This window comes from Aspergillus ambiguus, assembly GCF_047715705.1.
Source record: "Aspergillus ambiguus strain CBS 117.58 unplaced genomic scaffold BDV59scaffold_5, whole genome shotgun sequence".
NCBI lineage: Eukaryota > Fungi > Ascomycota > Eurotiomycetes > Eurotiales > Aspergillaceae > Aspergillus > Aspergillus ambiguus.
Window position 1 is genome coordinate 536,730 of NW_027395518.1, and position 24,888 is coordinate 561,617.

Below are 24,888 nucleotides of genomic sequence, written 5' to 3' on the forward strand. Positions count from 1 at the left end.
ACCACGGCGTCTAATAGTCAAGGTCGAACTATTTACCGATAAGTGAACGGTATTAATAGGCATACTGAGGTAGGTAGTAGTCATAAAGACATTGTACTCCGTACATTAAGAAACATTGTAACGGAACAGAGACCGTACCGATCCTCCTTCTTCAACATCGGCACTGATTGTGATCACATGGGCCACCTTTATCCGATGTCTATTTGCAGCACTTGAAGCAGCCCTGCAAATTGATTAGCACACTCAGCTCGAACTAAGCAGACTCTCGTGTAAGTAGGAAATCATGAAACATACAACAGACTCGCGGACAAGATTCTACAATCCATCACGTTAGTTCTAACTCCTCAAGGCTACAAAGACACAAACACTTACGGGATGGGCAGCAGGGCAGTTCACACCCGTGCTGTGCACATGGCACTTAGCCAGACAGTTCTGAGCGTTCTGCTCGGCCATGACAGCAGGGGTCGCGGCGAGGAGGGCAGTGGCAATGATGCTGAAAAAACGCATATTGATCGATTGGTATCGAGGAGGAGTTAATGAATATGTTGTAGATAGAACGGAATGGATTGATCTGAAAACATTATCTTTTCCTGGGTCATAGTCCCTATTTATGTCCCTCTTCTTGCCACTGGGCCTACCCTGAGGATATAGACCGCTCGATGGCTGGCTGAGTTCTTTCGACGAATATGCCGTGATGGATAGCGCTTGAGTGAAACAATCTGCTGATCAGCAATCCTGTTTACTATCTTCAGTTCTCGCCCCCAATTTCGTCTCGTAGCGAAGCCGATGGTCCCTTTAGAGGATCTTGTCAACCGTTCTTGTCTGATCCTTCGTCATGAGAGCTACAACACGGGATCCCACATGAGGTTGAATTTATTGCTCCTGCATTCACGGTGTCCACTAATACATTCAAATAGATTCGGTTTCTTTGGACCCTAGCACCGCTGTTTGGATCTCGCCGTTAGGGTTCCCGGTATTCATATCGTCGGTTGGAAGATCTCGGATACCGGGCCAGGTTGACGTCCGCCTGCTGCAGAAATTTGGTGGACTGGGGGTGTGCCTATTACATATTTGGGCATGATAATCGCTGTTCCCCATACCAAGCATCCCGAAGACTACCGCTTCCCCCCCCCCCCCCCCCCCCCCCCCCCCCCCCGGGGCTAATTGAAATCCATATTATAGGGCATATCATATGGTACGCTAAACACTAGCAGTGGAGTAAACAGCGTAGATCACAGCCTATGCGAGGTGAATGTCGATCCCTTCTCGATGATCATCCTATGCGTACAGAGTAAGGGTCTGTTACTTCTTGAGAGACGCGAATACGCCGTACATTTGCCATGGTGAATACTCCAAGAATGTACTCCGTACTTGGAGATTGTTACCAGAACAGGTATAAACTGTATTTAGATCGACGTTTGGCCCCCTTCTATCATCGCTTGTCCCAAGATCACCTGGCGAAGGGGATGTTCAGCGCATTTATGTGGACATTTTGTCATGAAGCACTGCAAAAAAAGTATGCCGGGCCCGTCTCTCTGGCTGACAAGCTGCACCTTTCTCCATGTAGTTCACATGCGGGAATTGTACTTGGCATGCACTCCACATGTACATGTACAAAGTTATCCTATATGCCACATGGAGTTATGTTATCAACAGAAGCAGACGTGTTTGTCTCCCGGAATACCCAGATAGAATGGTGCACACACAAGTCGTAAGTCCTCTCTTGTCAGCTTGGCCAACTAATTGTCCAATTAGTCTCTATACGCCCACTCTAGATCAATTACGCAGACAACCATAGTCAAGTTTGCGAGACCCAGGTTATCGTAGGTTTCAATAGGCACTGTCGTGATATTTGTCCACGATCTTTATGGAGTCTTTAACAGCCGTACGAGCTGATAGTCGGTAATTAGCTGCTTGCGAAAGGTCTTTCAGGCCACGCTAATAGTAGACAAGATTCCGCTACGGGGTCCGAACACGTAAATACTGACACCGAAATGAGCATTGAGCAATATCTACTCCGTGCTAGGTAGTCAGCCTCCAACAGGCGAGAAACAGACAATCACAGCAGTCAAATTCCCCAACCTCTAAAAATATAAACCTATATAGCAAAGGAACAGCCGTTTTTACACCGAGAAGCCAAATGGGTATTGTCAACACCCCAGCCATGCAATATATCCCGCGAAAAACAGACAGAGAGCAGCGTATCATCATTATCATTCCAAGCATGAAAAATCACAGCACCTTCGTTTTCATCCACTCGCTTGTGCCAACGCCAAGATTCAGTCCGTTCTGAGCCCACCATCGCCGTACACGCTCCTCAGCCCCGGAAACCGGGTCTGCGTCCTCCAGCGCCTCCTCGATATCACAGGTCTTGAACTCGACGCGAAGACCACTGCGACGCCACCATTCAAGCACGTTATCGTGCCCGTTCTTGGTCGGTCCGACGAGCACTTGGCAGTCGAAGATCATTTTCGCGCCTTTCAGTCGGTACCAGAAATCGAGAACGTGGACATGGCCGTGGGTACTGGCAATGCGGGCGACGGATTCAGCGTGGCTGTATGGGATACCAGAGGCATCCCACCAGGCCAGGGACGCGGCGCGACCGGACTGCGCAGCGAGGAGAACGGACTTGCCGACCTTCAGAGGGATCGGTTTCGAGACAGGCGCACTGGCCGATGCCTTCTTCCACCAGTCGAGGACGGCGACGCGGCCTTCCGCACTAGCCGCCTCGAGGGCCCTCTCCGTATATCGAAGTTCGAGGCCGGACGTGCGCCACCATTCGAGGACGTTGATGTACCCCGCGCGGGAAGCGCCGTCCATTGCGTCAGCGATGTACTCTTTGTTGGGGAGCGAGGGAGCATCACGCCACCAGGTGAGGATGGTGGGGTTGCCGTAGATGGCAGACGCGCGGTATGGGAGGTTGGTGAGACGGGAAGTAGTCCAGAGATCAAGGTGGTTCTCCGTCAGATAGGACAGGATATCGGTACGGGAGAACTTGAAGATGAGGTGGCAGGCGAGGTCGGAGAGCGGCTTCCAACGGGGAAGACTGTCGATGCGCTTTTTGATTGCGGCGAAAGAGCCTCGGAGGATGGTGTATTCCAGAGAGGCGGGAGTGGACATTTTTAGGAGATGGCTTTGCCATTCCTTCGGGACGGGTAGGTTTGTCGGCATGCCGACCGCTTTGGCGATCTCCCAGTCGTGCAGTTGATCCTCAAAGATATTCAGCCATAGTTCGACCGGGAGAGTGCGGGCGCCTTTCTCCATCTTTCCCATCCAGTATGGGATATTCCGAGACATAGCTGCAGCCACAGTGTCGGCCGGTTTCTTGTCTGCAGAGATAGATGGCTGGTAAGAACTTTCGCTCGGCGCACTTGGCCGATTCAGGTTCCGTGAGAAAGACAGACCTAAGGTCCGTTCGATAGTCTCATGAAGCTCACAGAGCCCGTTCCACGGTAACTGAACCAGCTCCTCCGGGTTGTTGGATCTCATCAAGACCGGCGTAACGACACTAACCCAAGGCCACAGCTCGTCAACCTCTCGGAGTTGTCGGCTGGTCAGTGGGTGCCCCCATTCGGATACCGTCATCCCTGGGATCAAAACAACTGGTTTCGTCGAGATCCAGCCACGAAGGAGCGCCAGCGTCAGGGTGTTTGTCATACCGGACAGCATGGAGCCCAATGTACCAGCATCCATGGGGGCCACCAGCAGCATATCCGCCCACTCACACAGCTCTGCAGCTTTCGCCTTCAGCCACCGTCGCGCTCCAGTCTTTTTCTCGAATGTCTGGCTGTCGACCGTATCCATGTAGTGGGGAACTTTGTTCGAACCGGAGAGGAGGGCCGAGGGCTCGTCTGTGATGAGGCGGAGTTCGACACTGGGGTTTTCCACCAGCGATGAAAGGACATTCTCGACGAAGGCGCTTTCGGTGGAGAGAAGTAAGCGTTTCCGTCGACGAGCGGGCGAGACCGTTCCAGGAACTGGTCTTTCTATATTCCCGATCGATTTTCCGTCGGTATCTTCATCGACCTCCATCTCCATCGGCGCGACTGTCTCAAGAAGATTAAGTACCACTGTGGTTTGGAATCCGATTTGTAGGCAGTATATCGAGGTCGGGAAAGGGTGTTTTAAAGCGGGGGGCGATAAAGTAAAGTAGACCGGCCCGGCGTCATCGGGTCGCGATATGAGAGAAATGGTGAGGTGACAAAAAACAACACGGCACGGGAAGAGGTGACCCGATACTAAAGTTGCCACTGATGTGTTGAAGCCAATGAAGCAAAGAAAAAGTCGGCGAGACTTAATGGACCAACCAACGTTGCAGTTGCGCTGCTGTCGGGGAACCAGTTCAATCACACCCGGGGCGTTTGCAGATGGCCACGGATGCCCAGTCGATGTACGGGATTCACGCAGCACAGGAACACGTGTGGCAGGATTGGTGGACTGATTCAGGGCTGCAGGAAGCGGTGAGCTGTTCGGATGGAGCTTAGGCGTGAATCTCGAACGGAGACGTTCCTCTCCTGATGCGCTCCGCTTCGCCGACGGGGAACAACGCCACACCGAGTTGGTGGAACGGAGCGAGGTATCAGTGTCGGCGCTCGACCAAAGCCACGTCAACGATGGAGGTGAATGGCCTTGAAGGGTGAGAGAAATCGTTTGTCAGGCGAAGAGGAGGGTCGAGAGGATGTCGAGAAAGACGTCGAAGTGACATTGAGACATGGTCGACTTCGGCGGCTACCACCCTGATTGGTCGGGCGGCCGAGCCATGCTGCCTGAGGCCGCTCATAAACTATATCCATTACGTACATACAAACGACCTTCCTGGCATAAATCATTGGAGTAAAGGATGATCTACTCTAGTCTATCAGATATTATAGACTCTCTACTGCTCGCGACGCGCGAGGTTTGTGTGCAACACATGCTCGCGCATGCCCAAGCTTACCAGCGTTCCAAGAACGCTCAATCCCAAGAGCGTAAGAAATACAGCACGCAAGGAATCCATGTAGGCGTTCAAGACGCTGTCCTTCAGGCCCATCGGGAGCTTCCCGATCTCATCTAGGCTGTCGCGAAGTCGGGAGATGATCTCCGCCGCATCTTTCCGGTCGCCAAGCCGAGACCAGAGGCCGGACTTCAGGACGTTTTGAAACACGGCCGAGGCGATGGTGATACCAATGGTGCTTCCAGTGCTGCGGAAGGCGTAGGATGCGGAGGTGATAACGGCGTGGTTTCCATGGTCGACCGCAGAGATGAGGGCCACCAGGGTGATGGTGAGCATACTGCCATAGGCGACTCCCATCAAAAAGAAGTAGATGAACGGGAGCCAGGGCGGCGTTGTAAGAGTCAGAGTGGAGATCAGCACGCTACTAATCACCATTATCGACACAGCGATGTAGTTGAAGATTTTATAGCGGCCCGTAGCTCGCATGAGTATCCCCGATCCCAAAGACCCGAGAGACGTACCAATCGCTTGGGGAATCAGACGGACCCCTGCAGCGGTGGCGGACAATCCTTGGACTTGGAAAAACAGCGGCAGGTAGAATAGAAGTCCGAATACGGCCATGGTGGAGAACCAGTTTGTGAGGCAGGATGAGGCAACAGTGCGGTCGAGCAGGAGACGGACGGGGATGACGGGCTCCGATGCGATCTTGGCTTCCACATAGACAAAGAGACCCAGAAACACTGCAGAAAGAGGCAGCGTGGTCAGGACCAAGGGGTGCGTCCATGGCACCAGGTTGCCTCCCGTGTTCAATCCGAGGAGCAACAAGACCAGCGTGATGACCAACGTGCTGGCACCAAGGAAGTCCACCCGCTTCAGCGCCGATTTCTCCGTCACCTTCACGGGAATCTTTACCGTGAAGATTACAAGGATCCCGGACACGACAACAAACGGAATCTGGATCAAGAATGCCCATCGCCATCCCAAAGTGTCGTTGATCCAACCTCCAAAGACCCCACCCAGTCCACTGCCAGCTCCATAGCAAATGTTTCCGATTCCCTGCCACACCCCGCGCTTGCGGAGAGGAACCAGATCCGATGTGATGAAGGTCGAGATAGCCGTCAGACCGCCACCGCCAATTCCAGCAACCACCCGGCCCAGGATAATCGTCCCCTCAGTCTGCGCAAGACCGCATATCAAGTTTCCTGCTGCGAAAAAGATGTTGGAGAAGACGAGACCGGCGCGTCGAGAAAATATGTCAGTCAATCGGCCGCTAAGAGGCTGACAGGCCGCATTTGAGATCAGGTAGGACGTTGCAAGCCAAGAGAGGAGCGATAGGGAATGGAAGGAAGATGAAATTGGAGCCGTTAGCGTGGCAACAATTGTCGTGTCTATTCTTGTCAGCTCATGAGGCCATACAGCAGGACGAATACTTCATACCTAGAGCAGCCAAGAAGACCCCGACCCATATGCTTCCCAGAACTAAGATGAGTTCTTTCGTGGTAGGTTCCTGCGCCAGCGGCACGGCAGGCTCCTCCGTCGGGCGCGAGGACACAGGTTGGTCCCCCAAGAGAGGGGTCTGCTCCGACGGGAGGTTGGCTCTATTGAGCTGAGAAGACATCAATAATTGTCTGTTCGAGAGAGCTACCGGGCCGTCTAGGATGTACGGTGTAGAGAGACGTAAAGACAGGGAGGGGAGCGGCGGTTCAAGATGGTTCCTGAAACCCCGCAGAGAATTGGCGACGGCACTACCCGATCCGAGGAATGTAAGCTTGTTGGGATCCTTTCCAGCGGACCTTGCTGTCTGGTGCTTGAAACGACATCAATCTCCAGCTGTATACACGGTCTTCTGCAGTCGTTGGGGACGTGGAGCCTCCGCAGTCCCCCAATTCTCAAGGTTCAAGCCATTGTCGACTCAAATGGCCGTAATCTCCCCCGTTGTTTATGCGAGACCCCAGTTGGGATAAGCGCCCCGATAGAGCCATTAGCCTGTCAGCCAAGATGAGGTCGGTGGAGCCGCCGATGGATATGGCTGGGGCTTCACATCGCGAGGAGAGTATCCTCCCCAGGAGTGATTAGTATGGCGTACTGCGTACACTTCGGGCGGCTTTTCCTCCTCCCACCGTCTGTCCAGTCTGCAGCGTGCGGGGATGATAACGATCCCTCGAGGACAGTGCTCAATGTTCGAAGGAACAAGCGGAGACGAGTTGACACAGCCACCACTGTGATCCTCAATAGGGGGAGGGTCAAGCTGTGATCGACAGACAGAACGGCGCCAGTGGAATGACCAGGACCAACAGTTGCTGCAGGACTTTTCTCCACGTGAGGGGACGTCAAGCGGTCGGAGAATATCTCTGGTAGATCAGAATCCCCCATGCCATCATGTTACCAGTTGATAAGGAAGAGCGGGAAAAGGAGACGCCCAGGAAACCCTTTTAATCTTACTCCGTTGAGGTACTGCTGCTTCTAGTATAGGACGCGTCACGTGGCGCTCAGTTATTCCTTCTTCCCCTCGAACTGCTTTTGCCTCTTCTTTCCTCCCCACGACCCTCCCTCGATTCTCTCCTCGTCACACCCTCCCCGTATATATCCCGTTCCACTCTCGTTCCCGCCGTCACCATGCCTGGTGTTCGTGAGTACATCGTGTGTCATACCCCTGAGCTCCCTTGGCTCTAACCGCCCATCCACAGCTCCCAATGCGCTCCATCAGTTGAAGAAGGGGCTCAAGGCCATGTTCCGCAGGAAGGCGAAGAAGCCTACGGAGACTGCCCCTGCGGCGGCTGTAGCTGCTGCCGAACAGCCTGCGCAAGAACCTGGTGCTCAGGCCCCTGCTGCTGAAACGACTCCCGAAGCGCCAGCTCCAACCACGGAACCCAAGCCTGGTATGTGGTGACATGCTCCATACTAGACGCAGGTACTTGGGTCGCTGCAGAGCTGACAATACCACAGAAGCTGCGGCTGCTGATAAGCCGGCGGAGCCCACTCCAGCAAGTAACGCTGCCGCGCCGCAGGCTGAGAGCGCCGGTACTGCCCCAGCTGCCGCCCCAGAAACACAGACGGAACCTGCCGCCGAAACGAAGACGGAGGCACCTGCGCCTGAACCCAAAGCCGAAGCCGCGTCACCCGAGACCAAGACCGATGCCCCTGCGCCTGAGGCGAAAACCGACGCTCCCGCTGCGGAGACGAAGACTGACACGCCAGCGGAAGAGACCAAGGCGGAACCGGCTGCCCCTGCTACCGACAACACGCCAACTCCGGCTGCAGCACCCGCCGCTGAGGAAAAGCCCACCGAAACTGCGCAGCCCTCAAAGAGTGAGTAATGCTTCTGATCTCTTTCGCAGGGCTTGTTCTGACCATAAAAAGCCGAGGAGGCTAAATAAACACCCAACTGCTTCGCATTGTCATGACCTGCGATATTTACAGGCCTTCTTGCTCTTCTTCGATCCCGCCGCACTCTTAGCCCTCAAAGGCTTCTCTTTTCTTTTCGGCCTGCATTTCATACCCCTGTGTCGGCTGCCTGTTGACTTTTGAAGTTGTGATTATGTTCTACCGTCCATGTTGTGTCCGGATATAACCAATACCCCGCGCCATAGAGGCCGTTTCGGTTGATATAGCCAATATATGCATTAGCTCCTGTAATTTGCGACGGCATCCCCATACAAGAGAGCTTGCACAGTATGGACGAGGCAGGAATAAGCTAATGAGTGTACGAGGGCGTCAAATCAGTCTCCCTCATCCTGGGAGGAAGAGTCTTCGTCCATCTCAACAGCGGGAGCATCCTGACCCTGAGCGGCGGCCGCTGCTGCTTTCATCTCCCTGGCCTTTTGTCTGCGCTTGATCTTTCTCTCGCGGTTCTTGCGATTCCGTTTCTCTGCCTCCGCCTTTTTAGCCTCTTCTGCTGCCGTCAAGCGCTTCCGCAGCTGTAAACGGCGTTTCTTGCCCGGCTTCTTGCGAGACTTGGGGATCCTATCCGCTGGCTCCACGACGTAGATAGCACTAGCTGAAGCCTCAGTTCCCGAAGATCGAGGCAACTTCGTCTGGTGTCGCTTGAGATTAATCACCCGCCACGGCAGACTGCAACCAGGCTATGGAAAGCACGCAGTCAGCACTCAATGATTGCAATCTTACATCAAGCGACCAACTCACCCAAGGAACCTGAGCCCAACCTATCATCTGATCTCCAGTCACAGCGGCCTCCTCATATTGCTTCCTTTTCAGCGCCGCGGTAGCTGTCTGAACCTCGTCTCCGACTCCATTACCGGGGAGCAATGCCGGGGTGGTGAAATAATACTCCCAGCCGCGAGATGGGTTCACAAAACGCCCGTCCTCCAACCCCACCTCTCCCGGTGATGGAGAACGCAGTCGAATACGTAGCTTCTGTGTTCCGCCACGCTGTGTATCGGCCTGTGCTTTTGCCTGAGTAGCCTCGCTCGCGGCGCCCGTACTCGCCGGGACCGCCCCCGTAGTGTCTAACTTGCGGGGTGCAGGCGCACTGAACAGACGAAATTCGAACTCCTGCTCTTCCGCTTCTTCGGCAGCTTCGTCTGTCTGAGATTGGGTTGCTTCCTTTTGCGTGTTCGTTGATTTCGCGGTTGCAGGCGCGAGATACTCGTCGAGATTCAACAGCTCGCCGAGGAGCCGGTGTGCATCGGGTGCGGCAGATTCGGACGCGGGAGATGGAGACCGGGAGGAAGAGGCGCGGGAGAGAATTTCGTTCCGACGGACGCTGTAGATTTTGGTTGTCAGAAGGGTCCGATCATGGGGATGTAGTGAGGGCATGGGGGGCTGTTGTTGTTGCACTGAACGTACCGTTTGGCGCCGGGGGGTTCAAACATGGTGTCTCCGGCGGGAACTGGGATTGAGCTGTGCAGGGAGTGTTTGGATGATGCCCATTCAGGTGGGTGTGAGATTCCAGAGCTTAGAGTCTCCTGCGGGTGGAGGTGTCGGGGGTGGATGTGCTGTTTGACATGTGCTTCGACGGAGCCGAAAATCGGCGGCGAGATTTTTGCATAGCCGGATGTATTGCCACTCACTTTTGGATGCAGCCACACTCTCCAAGGACTATATGTCTGCTAGAGTATACAACCATGTGGGATGGTCGATATTTTACAAGGTGCAAATAGAATATAATTTAGAATTGTTTCTTATAAACAGAGGGAGCTTTTTCTGTCACGAGGAGAGGTTTCACAGCGTTCAATCCATGGCAATTTCAGATCCTACTACCGTTATTGCCTACTAACATACAGTCTCCGAAGAATCCAACTCCGCTTGGTGATGTAAATTGTTGTCATTTGTCGCTCCAACTTAAAAAGGTTCTCGGACTCCGGTATGATTTGTTATTCTGATCTTAGACGCAACGACCACCATCAACCTGGAGACAATGTCAGCGGTAGGTCCAGTGAGAAGGAAACAAATCTGGCTCTTCTTACCTCCAGGTTAACGCCAGTGATGAATCCCGCCTCATCGCTGGCCAGATAACAGCAGGCATTTGCAACATCGGCGGGAGTGCTAGGGCGTCCCAGCGGCACCGTTGAGACGAACCCAGCCCGGTTCTCCTCCGTGTCTGGCTTCCCAAGGAACAGGTGAGTCCTATAGTAGAGTCTGTGGTCAGCTTGTCCAACAATAATCAACGCCTTGAGCTCACTTACAAGCCAGTGCTCCCCACAACCGGACAAACACAGTTGAACCGGATCTGCTTGGGCCCATACTCCACCGCCATAGTCTTGCTGGCAATGCCGACGGCCCCCTTGGAAGCATTGTACCAAGTCAATCCTGGACGAGGGCGGATACCAGCCGTCGAGGAGATCTGAATAAAGGATCCAGGCCGGTTGTTCTGCTCGAAGTAAGGCACAATGACATTGGCGGACAGATAGATCGACTTGACGTTGACATTGAAGCAGAGGTCAAAGTCGGCATCGGTGACTTCGCCAGTGGGCTTGTTGCGGTAGGTTGCCCCAGCATTGTTCACGACAATATCCAGCTGGCCGTATGTTTCCAGGGTTGCTTGGAGTAGAAGTTGCCAGGACTCTCTGCTGGTCACGTCGGCGAAGACATACTTCGCACTTAGTTCTGAAGCGGCCTTCGCGCCGTTCTCTTTCGAGAGGTCTGCGATCACGATTTTGGCTCCTTCGGCGGCAAACTTCTTTGCGATGCCGTAGCCGAATCCTGAACCTCCGCCGGTCACGATGGCGACTTTCCCTTCTAGGCGGCCAGGCATGTTGCTGACGGTCATAATATAGAGGAACGAAATGTGGAAAGACGGCGATAGCTGTAAGAGAGAACAGGGACTATTATCGCAGGGAATGCGGAAAGGAAACGCAATCTCCCAGGGGAAGAGAGTGTGACGGTCTTTAAACCCCCTCCGTGAGTCGCCTTCTTGATGCGGGGTCTCAACATCTGGGCGGGGAGAAGTCCGGGGCAGTCCCTGTTGGAGGACGGCCTCTCTCTCGCCGAAATTGGGGTGGATCTTTCTGGGATGTCTGTTATCTCCACCCCGTTGGTGATATTGCACTTGACATTGGTGCTATACTGTTGCCACGAGGGTACTTTTGACCATGCACGCATCGGAATGCCTCCGCATGTCCATTGTAAGAATCTTGAGGGGAGACAGTCATAGACCTCTGGATCAATCCAACCAGTGAAGAGAGCCCGAATCCTTTGATCGACCTCAACTAATTGCCCTCTCTTCTAGCGCGTTCGTCGGGGGTCGTCAAAGCACCCGTGTCGAAAGGCGGAATTAAAGATGGCAATTTCGTACCCACCAAGCCTAGATGACATTTCTGACTTATCAGCCTTGTATCCTATGGACGCTTCAGGAACACATGGAAAATACTGACAAAATAACACTCCCTTATTTCGCTGTTCCAGTGTAAAATGGCCTCAGATATTAGGGTATACGACCAGGCCCAACACTGTCTTGTGGAACGCTCTACCTGGGTGGATGATGACTGAGTAGAAGGCGGATACACTCATATCGAAATATGTGAAAAGACAAGCAGTCCGACGGGAGAGGATGGAAGCGCTGAGAAGCAGGAGCAAGTGGCAGTACGTCAATCTGAAAGATCCCTTGCCAAGGGAGTAAGCAACGAACATGGAGAGAATGAGAACGACAAGGAGCAGCATGTACCATGCGACGCATCTAATTATCTTTACATGGAGCCTGGGGCACTTCATGCCATTCGAAAATATGAGATCAAACGGGCTAGATCTCGGGGGTATCTATGCTGCACTATTCTCAAACTTGGACTTATCGAATTCTTCTCTCTTTGGAAGACAGTCTCGGAAAAGGCGAACCATGGGGAGGTCGACGCTGTTGTTTTTGCGCTGACCATGTCAGCCTTGCAGATGTCTGCGACGGGGTTGACAGAGGACGAAAAGTGCATGCTGGACTTCTACACCTAGAAGGTGCGTCCGGCTGTTCTTTGGCATTGAGACAATTCTCTGAGCATTGCTCACAAGACAAAGGAAATTCATCACATTGGGAGCGGTTCGGTCCTTGTCGGCACCTAATGGACTATAATAGTATCTCGCAGCAGTTTTGTCTTGCTGAAGAATGGTTGGAAGAATGCGAAAAGAGGCAACCTATATGCAAAGTCAATGCTCTGCCCTCTCTCCTTCGTTAGGTCCTCAAGATGAGGCTGTAACAAACAGCCAAGATATGATAATGTACGAACCCATGCCGAATGAGAAAGCTCGGTACGCTTGCCTGAGTTACTGTTGGGGAGACTTGCAGCCCTTGTAGCTGTTGCAATCGAACATCGCTACCATGAAGACTGGTATCGCGTGGGAACTACCAAAAGCATATCAAGATGCAACCCATGCCACTAGATTGTCAGGGATTGACTTTCCATGGATTGATTCGCTATATGTCATGCAGAATCTGAAGGCAGACTGGCATGGGAAGGCAAATGCAATGGCTGATATATACGGAAAGCCCACAGTCACCCTCACCGCAACGAATGCCCCTAATTTTGGCACAGGATCTCTCCACAATGGCGACAGGAAGTTTCTTAGGATTTGACTTGATACTAGGCGCCAGTCCGGAGAAACAGTATGGAGCAATATATTTATGCGCCCATCGCACGATCATAACCAATTCAATTTCGGCAAGCCCGTGGAAAACGACGCGGTACCAGTGAGACAATGGGCATTTCAGGAGTATCTATTGGACATCTTCCGGATTGTATGATGCCCCCATGCTTGCAGGTGACCTATTCTGCGCGCCGTCATCACATCGCCATATGCAGGTCTGAGATTTGGGGTAAATAGACTGTTTGGCATAATATTTCCGGTATATAGCTCCTAAATATGTTGTTTCGTCAATATAGTCCAGTTATTGCCTTGTCTTTAGACCCATGGAGGTTGTCAAGAATGTTGTGGCTGTTGTATACTTCGGCCAGCACAGACCATCTGCTGACATAATCTCAATATTTCCGTCGTCACCATCACATTCGTTCATCCATTCATGCCTGAATCTCGTTGCTATCCAACATCAAACAAACGCAGAAATCCCGCAGCCTGCATCACTGGTTGGTGCATTGCTGGTGTTGTTTTCGATCCCTCGTTTTACTATCTACCATATTCCCTCGAAATCCTCTACAGTCGAGTTCAGATACTTTCCTCCCCGCAACTGCGTCATCCAAATCACCCTTCCGGGTATCTCGGTATTTGAATGCCTCGTGCCTTGTCATTCCGGTGATAAAAGCCCGACAAACCACAACATTATAAATGGGTGTCTGTGCCTCTTGTCTGGGCCAAAGCCGCCACGAAAGCCCCGAGGTACGAGTCCCCTCGAAGTTGGAAGTGGCTGGAAGCCGCGCATCAAGGCTGCCCCTTTGCTAACGAATCGCTCTTTCACAGCCCGAGTCCTCTCGTCTGCTTGAAGAGGATCCCTACCAGGCTGGTTACGGGTATGGGGCACTCAACCATGCCAATCAGGTGAACCAACCCGACTCGGGGTACATACGGCGCGAACGAGAAGCCCTCGAAGCGATCTGCCAGAGGACGTCGGAGTGAGTGATAAAAACCCGCGAGATTTTGGTCTTTCTGGAGACAGCAGGAAGACTTGGGATGACGTGTGCTGATCTTTTTTTGTTTGGTTAAGATCCGTTATCGATATCTGGTCCCTCCAGCCGCAACCTCACCTACAACCCCAGGCAACCCTGCGCGGTCCCGTATCTCCGTCCACGTCTCGACCGGAAAGCCACGATGGAACCTCAGTCAGAGTGGCCACCACGACAACCACTTCCGACGTAGCTGAGCCCACGCGCCAGTCTACTGGAGGAACAGGCGGTGCGGTGCCGAAACACTGGGGCGAAGTGGTGATCAACCCGCGCAAGGGCAAGAAAGCTGGTGCCCAAGAGACCAATGCTGGCGAGAATGGTCGAGATTTCTTCGGCGTTTTGCAGTTGACATGACCCTGACGGGAAGAAGATGACTTCGCGTTGTCGTTTTCTCCTTTTCCCTGACTTCCTTTCTCTCCTTTCGTTTGTTTTGCCCTCATAACTCGCCGGTCGACATAGGTTGTGTGTTTTCTGCATCTCTCACCACACTTCCCCCACCCTCCTTTTTGATTCGCCTGATACTCCGGTTTCGACACGATTCCGTATAATACCCCTGTTGCATTCCCCTGTACAGAAGCTTCGTGTGCTTGTAAGGTCTCCTTTGTATTGTTTGTTGATTTCTATTTTCTGTCACACCTCCGTTCGGTCCGCATACCTTTGATGGAATGTTCTCTATAGAGATGTGATACATAGCGTTGTTTCAGCTGGTTGTAGTGATTACGAAACAATTCACGGTCTTCTACAAAGACTTGCAACCATACTTAAATTGGTAAGATATCTTATATAGCGTTATACCAGCGAAAGGGGAGATGGAAAACAGAACAGTCCAGGATGCAATATCAATGGCATTGAAATGCCCATAATGTGCTCTGAAGAGATATGCACAATCTGAATGCCATAATGTGATAAACAAAAAGCCAGCAACAATGACAAATGTTATGGGGAATGATTAGACAGCAGATGGTTCGCCAACTCCCCGAGTGAACACTCGCTCATTAGCCGCCCCAATCCTTGACTCCGTGGCGACCGTCGTAGTCAGTTGCACCATAAACGTCGAACTCCTCCATAAAAACGCCTACCATCCAAACCCAAGAACAAGAAAGAACAAGCAAGGTCGTAGTATAGATGCAATATAGTCATGTTCGCAATGATCAATCCGATAGAAGCCCGAAGATGCACGAGAAGGAGCCGTTGACAGTCTAGACATCGTCCATTGTGCCTGCGGGCTCTTCCCCGCCTGACTCGTAGCTACCGGCGGAGCTCAGTTCATCCTCAGATTCAGTATCTTCGCCAGCTTCGTCAACTGCTTCTTTACTGGCGTACTTTGCCACGTATTCTGCAAGTTATGCGTGAGTTGGGCTGCGGTTATCACTCAAGACCCATTGGGAACACACCTTTCACTTTAGCCTCGTAGTTCTTGGGTTCCCTCATCAGCATCGCCGCCGCCTCGCCATTTAACGGATCCGAGGGGTTGGGATAGCGTAAAAGTTGAGGAAGGAAGACCTCGAAAATGTTGATCATATCATACATCGGAGACCATGTTTGGTTGATAACATCCAGGCAGACGGATCCGGAACTGTTGTGGAAATGCAAGTCAGAAGGTGGGAGTTTGGATGCGGGTCCCGCCTTACAGCTCATCGATGTTGGGATGGAATATGCGATTGACAAATCCGATGCTAGGACTCTTGTAAGGGTACTGGTCTGGGAGTTCGACGTGAATCTTCCAGTGGCCACCCGCAAATGGCGCTGCAGCTAAGTCAGCACGGAATTATGGACAGGGTATGACACAGAACTGACTTTCTTCGGGGCCCTTGAAGCGCACGTAGAACTCTTGCCTGCCGTGGGTACTGGGCGTTAATGCTGTGTCGTAGGTGGCGGTTGAGGATAGAGCGCAGAACATACACTAACGGGTATCAGTATAGAACTCGGGAACTAACGGATATGGACTCACTATTATCATTAACCAGTGTGACTTCATAATCACTCATGAGCCTATATGCACATCAGTCATGATCCCTACTATCCCAAATGTGGTCCATTTTGTTCGGTGGCGCTTTGTTCGGGTTCAAAGAAGTGGGAGGTGGAGGGACCGCGGGGGTAAAGCATACATCCTGCAGCAGGTTAGTACGAAGTTGACAAGTCAGCACCATTATCTGGCGGGACATACTTCATGACCTGTGAAATGGAGACATATTAGCGCTCTATATTCTTCATTTCGTTGGGCACAAGTCATGGTGGCTTACATCGGTCTCGATTCTCCGCTTCGGACTGCTCATCTTGGCGAGACTTTGGGTTCCCTTATAGAAAACTCAAATACTAACTGTGAGGACAGCCCCAGGGAATATTCCTTGCTTGAATTGCGCAAGTGAGGAGAGTCCAGGATAGTCTCCAAGGTCGAAGCGGGGAAACAATGAGCGAGCGGGGCGGTAGATAGAAGAGTTGAAATGGACGGTAGGCGGTGGCAGGAAAGGAGGCCGAGAGTGAAACCAAAGTAGATGGGAGTGAAATGACAGAGAAAAAGAATGAGGAGGGAGGTGAGGTAGCAATCGGGCAGTACGGTGAGAGAGGGAGAGAAGAGGGAGCGAGCGATGGACAATGATGGCACGACTGAGGGTCAGGTGACGTGTGACTCAGCCGATTCCCGTCGTCACATTATTGATAGATCGTCGATCTTTGCTCAAGTGCGTCAGTCATTTGGTCCCAACCATCTTATCACGGGCGAAATTCGGTGATTACGTATATTGCAGCAATAGCAATTTTCATGACACTCTTTAAAAGCAGAAACATCGTTGACGGCGTCCAGGCATGCAGGATATTGGCTAGTAGTCGGGTCATGCAGGAACTATATCACCACTTGACCAGGGATCCAAAAATCTCCCCGATAACACCCCGTAATCGCTTGCGCCATATCGTTTCTATCTTTGTAATTTCCAAGGCTCCAATCGAAAGCCTAGATATTTAGTCGAGAAGCAAAGAAGCAAAGTTGAAGAAATGCTGTGTGACCTCTGTTCATGCCTAAGGCACCAGCGCTCTTCCTCCGACTTGTTGACTTGTTCCCCCCTCACCTTCCTCCAAGAAAGACCGTCTCGATCCTCGCTACACTCACTGTGTCAACATAATACCCATACTGGTGCAGACTTCAACCCTTGCGACACATGATGGATTCCTCAAGCTCCCAAGACCCTTCCGCCCAGAACTCACCGAACCCAGAGCAACCAACACGGAAGACCAGCCTGAGCCATCGGCCAGCCGCAGGTCGCCCCAATGTCACCGAATCGACCCCAACTGAGCCCAAAAATGCCCCGATTCCGGACGATGAACATGGGGCCGACCTGCCGATGACCATGTCCGCTTCCGTCTTGCTCACCAGTCTGCCACGTGACGCGCATCAGGCATTGGCGGATGCTGAAGCCATCGACACCGGCAAAGGTATGCCCCTATGCAGGTAAACACCTCGTCCCTTATAATAACGCTGGACAGTCACCGTGCGGTTCCAGCCGCTCCCATCGGCGCCGATACTGAAGAATCGAGTCTTCAAGATCAGCGCGTCACAAAAGTTTGAAACGGTTGTCAAGTTTCTGCGGAAGAAGCTCGACTGTAAAGAGACCGATTCGGTCTTCTGTTACGTGAATAGTGTCTTCGCGCCGGGACTGGATGAAGGTGTCGGTGGGTTGTGGAGAGTATGTCCTTCTTCTGCCATACCTCCAGTTCATATTGACATAGAATTCAGTGTTTCAAAACAGACGAGCAACTCATTGTCGCCTACTCCATGACTCCCGCCTTTGGATGAGTACGACTTGCATGGAGCAAGTTAATTTATTTTTCCCTTTACCAGGTGCAGTATATACAGTCAACAACCAGGGTCGTCCATCTAAATGGTGTCAGGCGTTCACGGACATGCAAGTGCGAGTGGAGAACGGCCAGCTGGCATCTAACTATTAATCATGGCGAAACGACAAGGTATCATAAACCCGAGACAATCAGCTGCGACAGAAAACATAATGCTAAAAAATAAGCCAAGGCCAAGTCATGTGAAGCCACCCACATCGAACAATGCAAAGAAAAGGACCACTGAACGAGACAAACAATCCTTACGGATGGATCTGATCAACCATTCTCTCAAACTCCTCCAGCTCCTCCTTAGGAATAGGATACGTATACTCCTCCGACGGATAGGCCCGGTTCTTCACTTCCTGCCGATACTGCTCGATGCCCTTAATCGACTCTCCCCAGACATCCGCATACTTCTTCACGAACTTGGGGAGGAAACGTCCAGGGGGGAAATTCCCTGTCATGTCAATCTGTACGAGAACCTGTCCGGAGCACCCATTGCCTGCGCCAATGCCAATCGTCGGCACACGAAGCTTCTTTGTGATGAGCGCCGCGACTTCCGCGGGAACCGCCTCGACGACCATCATGAACGCACCGGCTTCCTGCACGGCCAACGCATCCTTAAGTACCCGCAGAGCCCCCGCGGTCGATTTCCCCTGTACGCGGAACCCACCCAGTGCGTTCTGGCGCTGCGGCGTCAACCCGACATGGCCCACGACGGGAATTCCGGCCTGGGTGACGCGCTTAATTGTGGGCGCCATCTCCGCGCCGCCTTCTAGCTTCACACCCTGGACACGGCCCTCCTTGACGATGCGGATGGCGGACTGCACCGCCTGCTCCGGCGACACTTCGTATGACCCCATGGGAAGATCCGCGACCTAGCCGTCATTGTCAGTTAGCTCTATGCTTTCCGGTTCATTCAGTGCAAACACCCAGAATAGACGATTCCAGGGGTTGGTGAGCAACGTACCGTGAAGGAACTCTTCGCCGCGCGCGCCACACTTCGACAATGCAGGAGCATCTCCTCCATCACCACCTCGCTCGTGTCCTCCATGCCCAATGCCACCATGGCTAGACTATCGCCCACGAGGATCATCTCCATGCCTGCGACGTCAGCGACGTGGCCGCTCGGGAAATCGTGGGCCGTGAGCATGGTGATCGGCTCGCCCTTCTTGTATAAGTTCCGTAGGGTCTGCATGGTGACTTTCTTCCTGGGATTGGGAGATGCCGCTCCCATTGGCGAGTGGGAGCTATGTCGGACGATAGAGAGACGTGGGACGGGACCGGGTTGGGAAAACGCAGGGAAATGGCCACTTGCAAGAAGCCCCGGACATGTTACAGCCCGAGTCCATACAGGGTATCTGGCCGCAGCCCGCAACGGCCGGGCAAATTGGGCTACTACCGTCCTGGAAGCAGCCATGATATGTGGATATGCGCAACGTTGGATGGACGACTGTGATGTGCGAGGAACCAGGATGAGGATAAGACGAGAGTCTGCAGGTGAGGCGAAAATGGCGTCACTATTCGGAAAGGCGACGAGCAGAGGGGAATTTTATCAATCAGTCAGTCAATCGGATGAAGTTGACCTAAGCTCCACACGACCCGTGTACCAGAACCAGTATGATGTATGTACCCCTCCTGGGATGTTTACACAGGCAAGGACAAATGGGAGGGAGGGTGTCGCTCGGCGATATTGGAGGTAAAATGCATAAACCACATAATAGGCGGTTACTTCATCCACCGAGGCCCGAAGTCTTAAATATCATGGAACGTGCTGGTATATGCGGCGTAGCCCCGAGCATCCCCAGAACCGTCTGGTCCGCCATTCTGCCGGATATTCAGGGCTCGGTGAGTCGGGAGTCCCTGTGATTGGCCCCCCCAAGCCTGCCCTTCTCCGCCGGGCTTTCCACTTCTTCCGAACCGAGGTTGTTCGTTTAAAACACCTACAATACCTGCTATACAACCTGGAGCTCATGAGAATCAAATGCGTATTCCATTCCATTGTGAAAACCTCCTCCCTACATATGCACATCCGACCGCAAGAATTCGATAGGGGTAAAGTACTAGAATGGCTTGGATCAAGCCATAAATAATCAATCACCAGAGAAGTCAAAAACACCACCGTGAAAAGGGCATGCTCATGAACGGCCCTTTCGATGCAACAACCCCGAAGACATCCGCCCACCCTATATCGCCCAAAATGATGATGAAGTAAAAGAGAAGACCGACGAAGACGAAAGAAAGAAAGAGACAAAAGAATGGAGGAAGAGAAAGAGAAGATCAAGAATTAATCGGCCGCCCATACCAACAGAATATCCTCCGCCCGTTCGGTATACAGCTGACCAAATCATCAACGTAGTCAGTACATGTACTGCATGGATACGGTAAGCTCCATGCCACCCTCGGTCGGTTATTTCCACCCCTCCTCTCTTGAGGGGTTCCCCGCGTTCTCGATAGCGCTGTTATTATGTCCAAACAGTCGCGACAAAGCAGTCAGTCGGGTACTTTCCCTTCATCATGTCCGCGGGGAACAATGACAACACAAATTGAATCCAAGGACGCCGGCTATATGATAATGCAATCAACATCAAGTACAGTAGAATGCAGTCACTGAAAACAATATGCATGGTGTCTCGTGTGCATGTTGGGAGACGAATGAATGATGCGGAAACACTTTCAAAGCCCTTGAATTGGGGGCATAGAACAGAGGGAGCTACCAACAAAGCAGCGTTCTTCCCTCGACCACTCACTAGACATCGTACTCATACTCGTCCTTTACAGGTCGTTGGATCTGGAAGAGCAAAGCATCTAATTCGGCCCAATTTGAGTTGTTCGTAGCAAATTTGCGGTGCTTTCTGGTCAATACGTGCTGGTCGTGCTGTCAGTCTCCGTGTTACACGTTGCAATCTATTGACTCACCTCTTCAAAGTCGTCAAATTTATCCCTGCAATTCTCACAGTATCCCGGCTTAGGATCTCGACGTTTCTCTCGCTTCTTCTGAGTAGCAACCTTGGTGTTGCTTGGCCGGCGTTTCGAGGTCTCATTGCCCTCCGACTGGGTGGTATCTTCCTCAATCACATTGCCCAGTTTTTCGGTGGGGTTCACCTTGCCCGGATAGTTGCCTTGGGCTTTGTTCGCCCTCAGGGCCGAGACATCTGCAGCGCGGTAGGACGAGGGTACCGCACCGGCGGAAACAACACCGTTACTCTTCTCCAAAACCTTTCTCTTGAGCTCATGAACTTCCTTGCTCACGCCAGCTTTTGCACCTGGGCCTGCAGCAGTGGAAGATACCATCTGAGAACGAATGGCGGAAGTGATATTAGACGGCTGTACACCGGACGCAGCAGGCTCACGGCCAGTACAGAAAGGTCCATTTCGGTTCAATTGGGGAGGAGGGATGAAGCTTTCAGAGCTCTTGCGGGGAGATAATGGCTTGGTTATTTGCGGGTTCTGCCTCTCTGACTGGTTGGGATCAGGACCGGCCTCTTCTTGGGCCTCCGTGGGGCTCGTCCGTTTGTTAGCATCGCCATCACCTCGCGCTTTCGCGGCCTGGTCTAGAGCATTGTTCTTGACGGCTCGTGCTTGTTGGGACGGTGCTGTCTTGGACACGGCCTTTCTTTCCTTCTCTTGCTGCCGAGCACGATGCCGCTCTATATCTTTCTTCGATGGGGGTTCGTCGATAAAGGGGCATTTTCCCAATGGCGCACTTCGGAACTGCGGCCAGATGCCATCCTGTCGCCGTGCCACCTTGGGGTACTCTCGGACCATCACGGGCCGAGTCTTCTCGTCCATATCATGAATATAGATAAAAGGCCCCTTGAACATGACAAGATCCTTCAATACCGACATGGGATTGCGCTCGGATGGGCCATGCAACTCATTCTGGAGAACCTGCGAGAGGTCAGTGTCGCCCCGCGCCCGAGAGTGACCACCGCCAGCGGTGTGCCGCGTGGAGTGGCCACCATGACCCGCGATCTCCCCATCGTTAATAGTCGCAATCATCCGCTGGAGCTTCTCTATCGCCCAGATCTTCATTCCCATCTGGCGAGCTCTATGTAACACATCCATACTGGTTTGTTCCCGACGCGTATCGTTCTTCGCGGACATATGTAGATGCGTGTCAGCATGCTTCTCTAGTAAGGATGGATTGACGGTTTGCAGGGAGCCGTCTACAGTTGTTTGATCCACCGATTCCGCATTGAACTCTGTTGGGCTTGTAGTGTCATTTTCTGGAGGGATGGGGCGCGACGTCACGACGTGGGTAACTAAACGCGAGAAAAACTTCTCTTCCCGCTGCAGAAGAATGTCAGTGTGGGCAGAAGAATATTAAGCCTGGATTATAAGGCATAAAGGCATGGTGTGTACGACAGGCCGTAGGCAATCTGTCTCCTGCCCTGCAGCAATATCCAGGAAAGGGGTGGTCACTTACAGCTCCCAATTCTCTGACCTGTCTTGAGCACTTGCTGCGCAGGTCTTCTGGAATACTGTCAAAGTAGAAGACAAACTGCGGAAAGGCCTTCCGATAATGTCTCTGCCATTGTCGTATAGAATCGAGGGTCTCCGCCGAGGGTTTCTCATGTCGTGCGGTACGAAGCTGACGCTGTCTATCATTGTCCCTAGCTGCCACCAACTTCTTCTCAAAAGCGCTAAGCTGGCCATTGGTCGTCCGTCGGGCAAAGAGTTTGGATTCGGCATTCTGCGTAGCCGTGGATCGGGACCGGGTGGGGGAGCGAGATTCGGGATCAGCATCCTCTACGACCTGCTTCTTGGGAGGAGGCTGGCCGTAGGGAATATCGAACAAAGCATTCGTCCGGGGGCGTTTGGCAGGCACAAGACCTGGCCTGTGAGGAGAATTGGTGGCATTGGGCACGTTGGCAAGTGGCCGGCGAGTCGACATGTTCACGGTTTGGGGCGAGGGAGGTACATAAACCGCTGCCATCTGGTAAGAATAGACCAGCCTCGGAGGAATAAGAGGTCTGAGATAAAACTCCGGTAGCGAGGGGTAGTTCACGGTCGAGCACGCGATGGGTTACACGTCTCGAGGGGTACGAGGCAGTTAGAAAGAAGGCATGATTCGACGCGATTAAGATGGAGATACCGAAGGGAAAGGAATAAGAGAAGGGCAAAGGAAGGGAGCAGGCCAGTCTTCTGCAGCCAAGCAGGGAGGAAAGGTGGTCGAAGCGGACGTGAAGCGGTGGTGGTGACGTGCAGAGGAGGAAGGGTTGGTTGTTGGGATGGAGAACTGCAAACAAAAGAATCGCACTAACCCGTCGTGTCAGGTGTGGAGACGGACGGGTTTTTGTTTTGGCTCCAGCAGAACAACAACAACAACAACATCCGCAAGGCATTTGCTACGGAGTACATTCTTTTCTTCGATCTACTTTTATTTCCTCTTATTTATATGTGCTATTTACTGGTTTATGAATTCGTCTATTCAAAATGGAGTACTTGTCTATCTCATGGCTATTCCCTGGTCGAAGGTACGCCTGGCTGCCTTTCGGAGGCTGGGACACCTACCGTCGATAGTCAATACTACTCCCCAAATGGTATGGGGTATGGAAGTTCCTCCGAGGGATTCTCGTTCCTGAATAGGCTATTCCGTCTGATCGTCAGTAATCATACTCCGTACTATACCTTGGGAATGTCCCCTCCGTACGGAGTAAATCCGTGCAAATCCCCGGATACCACGCACTCTCGATGATTATTAGTCCAGATCACCATACCAAAGCAGAAGACGAGAGGGAACTTGTCTACCTAGGCCCTGATAAAGCTTACACAGTAATGAGTGAATGAACATTTGGTAGGTATATATCTCGATTTCCATGTAACTTTCGTGAACCACTGTTATCAACCGCCAATCCGGCCAATATCGTCCACGGGTGTGTCCATAGATCTGCCATTCAGCATAACAACCTGACTTTCATACAAAAAGGCATTCAGTCTGAATCCTTTTCCCGCTAGCCGGTGAAATAAGCTCCGACTCTCCGACCGGGGGGCCGCTATCTAACTGTTTTCTGAGTAAGATCATAGTACGTAGCTAACTATAAATTCAGCGGCAACCTCACAACAATACATATAAACACAATTTGTCTTTTCTAGTGTTGTACACAAGCTCACAGATCAGCATTTGCCATCACGCCCGTTGTTTTGATTATCGGCGGTGGCCTGGGTGGACTCTGTCTAGCCCACGCTCTCAAAAGGAACAGATCCCATACAAACTCTTCGAGAAGGACAAAAAACAAGATTTTCGCGCACAGGGCTACCGTCTGCGCATAATTTTCTCAGGAACAGCTGCATTGGAATACTCCCTCACACCGGAAATATGGGAGCTGTTCAAGGAAACCTGCGCACGTTTTGATATATCCTCTCCGGCGGCACGAGTAGATTCTGCTACCGCATCCCCATTAGATGCACCGGGGGTAGCCAGCAGAACCCCATCTAATTGGGATACCTCAAGTAGTCTACCGTATACTGTTGATTGCGCTGTCTTTCGGAAAGTTCTTCTAGCTGGGCTGCAAGGCGACGTCTTATTTGGCAAACGGTTTACCCATTATGAGATCCAAAATACGCAGGTGAAGGCGTTCTTCACTGACGGCACTGTGGGGACAGGCGCTTTGCTTGTCGGTGCGTATGGTGTGAGATCGCGCGTGTGGAAGCAGCTGCTTCCCCAGTATCCTTTTATCGATACTGGTGTGCGCATCATCTACGGCAAGACGCCCTTCTCCGGCACCCTCGAACAGCAAATCACACCAAACGTGGTACGGGGGATGTCCCTTGCACCTGATAGTGACAAGTCTGCACCGAAGACGCTGCTGCTGGAAACTATTCGTTTTTCCAGGCGATCAGAGGTCACTGAACTTCCTCTACCTCCTGACTATATCTACTGGGTGCTCGTGGTTCATCGCGATTTCCTCCCGCTTGCAGATGAAGAGACTGAGGCCGGACCATGAACAGTCGGCACAGCTTTCCCTCAAATTAACGGAAAAATGGCATCCCTCTTTGCGTGTCCTTTTCGAGTCGCAGGATGTCACACAAGCTTCGACATTGCGCATCACATCTGTTCTA

General features: G+C 52.3%; 11 protein-coding genes across 11 annotated transcripts; 4 read left to right on the forward strand and 7 right to left on the reverse strand.

The window, feature by feature from the left end:
* Positions 1-199: 199 nt before the first annotated feature.
* On the reverse strand, positions 200-507 carry BDV59DRAFT_199376 (uncharacterized protein; the record flags this gene model as incomplete). Its single annotated transcript, XM_073693351.1, has 3 exons — positions 200-223; positions 295-315; positions 373-507. The coding sequence occupies 3 exons, from the start codon at positions 505-507 to the stop codon at positions 200-202; spliced, it is 180 nt and encodes a 59-aa protein (XP_073550928.1).
* A 1,725-nt stretch (positions 508-2,232) lies between these two features.
* BDV59DRAFT_191391 (MFS general substrate transporter) lies at positions 2,233-6,551 on the reverse strand (the record flags this gene model as incomplete). Its single annotated transcript, XM_073691896.1, has 4 exons — positions 2,233-3,977; positions 4,812-4,815; positions 4,937-6,321; positions 6,371-6,551. The coding sequence occupies 4 exons, from the start codon at positions 6,549-6,551 to the stop codon at positions 2,233-2,235; spliced, it is 3,315 nt and encodes a 1,104-aa protein (XP_073550929.1).
* Positions 6,552-7,549: 998 nt separating this feature from the next.
* Positions 7,550-8,310, forward strand: BDV59DRAFT_199379 (uncharacterized protein; the record flags this gene model as incomplete). Its single annotated transcript, XM_073693352.1, has 4 exons — positions 7,550-7,562; positions 7,621-7,812; positions 7,880-8,242; positions 8,294-8,310. 4 exons carry the CDS (start codon positions 7,550-7,552, stop codon positions 8,308-8,310), a joined length of 585 nt encoding a protein of 194 aa, XP_073550930.1.
* A 141-nt stretch (positions 8,311-8,451) lies between these two features.
* Positions 8,452-9,971, reverse strand: BDV59DRAFT_128806 (DUF2011 domain-containing protein). Its single transcript, XM_073686945.1, has 3 exons — positions 9,740-9,971; positions 9,077-9,656; positions 8,452-9,015 (listed from the first exon to the last, which is right to left on the reverse strand). Exons 1-3 carry the CDS (start codon positions 9,763-9,765, stop codon positions 8,653-8,655), a joined length of 969 nt encoding a protein of 322 aa, XP_073550931.1. The 5' UTR covers positions 9,766-9,971; the 3' UTR covers positions 8,452-8,652.
* A 306-nt stretch (positions 9,972-10,277) lies between these two features.
* Positions 10,278-11,147, reverse strand: BDV59DRAFT_199381 (oxidoreductase, short-chain dehydrogenase/reductase family; the record flags this gene model as incomplete). Its single annotated transcript, XM_073693353.1, has 3 exons — positions 10,278-10,301; positions 10,360-10,519; positions 10,579-11,147. The coding sequence occupies 3 exons, from the start codon at positions 11,145-11,147 to the stop codon at positions 10,278-10,280; spliced, it is 753 nt and encodes a 250-aa protein (XP_073550932.1).
* A 2,510-nt stretch (positions 11,148-13,657) lies between these two features.
* On the forward strand, positions 13,658-14,346 carry BDV59DRAFT_199382 (LAMTOR1/MEH1 family protein; the record flags this gene model as incomplete). Its single annotated transcript, XM_073693354.1, has 3 exons — positions 13,658-13,708; positions 13,790-13,941; positions 14,034-14,346. 3 exons carry the CDS (start codon positions 13,658-13,660, stop codon positions 14,344-14,346), a joined length of 516 nt encoding a protein of 171 aa, XP_073550933.1.
* Positions 14,347-15,191: 845 nt separating this feature from the next.
* On the reverse strand, positions 15,192-16,268 carry BDV59DRAFT_191393 (E2 ubiquitin-conjugating protein UBC8; the record flags this gene model as incomplete). The annotated part of the gene is made up of 6 exons (XM_073691897.1): positions 15,192-15,328; positions 15,387-15,568; positions 15,624-15,738; positions 15,790-15,852; positions 15,944-15,984; positions 16,219-16,268. 6 exons carry the CDS (start codon positions 16,266-16,268, stop codon positions 15,192-15,194), a joined length of 588 nt encoding a protein of 195 aa, XP_073550934.1.
* An 882-nt stretch (positions 16,269-17,150) lies between these two features.
* BDV59DRAFT_199384 (ubiquitin-like protein ATG12) lies at positions 17,151-17,782 on the forward strand (the record flags this gene model as incomplete). The annotated part of the gene is made up of 3 exons (XM_073693355.1): positions 17,151-17,421; positions 17,473-17,672; positions 17,723-17,782. The coding sequence occupies 3 exons, from the start codon at positions 17,151-17,153 to the stop codon at positions 17,780-17,782; spliced, it is 531 nt and encodes a 176-aa protein (XP_073550935.1).
* A 301-nt stretch (positions 17,783-18,083) lies between these two features.
* On the reverse strand, positions 18,084-19,021 carry BDV59DRAFT_199385 (3-methyl-2-oxobutanoate hydroxymethyltransferase ECM31; the record flags this gene model as incomplete). Its single annotated transcript, XM_073693356.1, has 2 exons — positions 18,084-18,701; positions 18,794-19,021. 2 exons carry the CDS (start codon positions 19,019-19,021, stop codon positions 18,084-18,086), a joined length of 846 nt encoding a protein of 281 aa, XP_073550936.1.
* Positions 19,022-20,572: 1,551 nt separating this feature from the next.
* On the reverse strand, positions 20,573-22,720 carry BDV59DRAFT_199386 (protein serine/threonine kinase activating protein nimO; the record flags this gene model as incomplete). The annotated part of the gene is made up of 3 exons (XM_073693357.1): positions 20,573-20,692; positions 20,743-22,116; positions 22,253-22,720. The coding sequence occupies 3 exons, from the start codon at positions 22,718-22,720 to the stop codon at positions 20,573-20,575; spliced, it is 1,962 nt and encodes a 653-aa protein (XP_073550937.1).
* A 562-nt stretch (positions 22,721-23,282) lies between these two features.
* On the forward strand, positions 23,283-24,773 carry BDV59DRAFT_199387 (uncharacterized protein; the record flags this gene model as incomplete). The annotated part of the gene is made up of 2 exons (XM_073693358.1): positions 23,283-23,303; positions 24,030-24,773. The coding sequence occupies 2 exons, from the start codon at positions 23,283-23,285 to the stop codon at positions 24,771-24,773; spliced, it is 765 nt and encodes a 254-aa protein (XP_073550938.1).
* Positions 24,774-24,888: the final 115 nt, after the last annotated feature.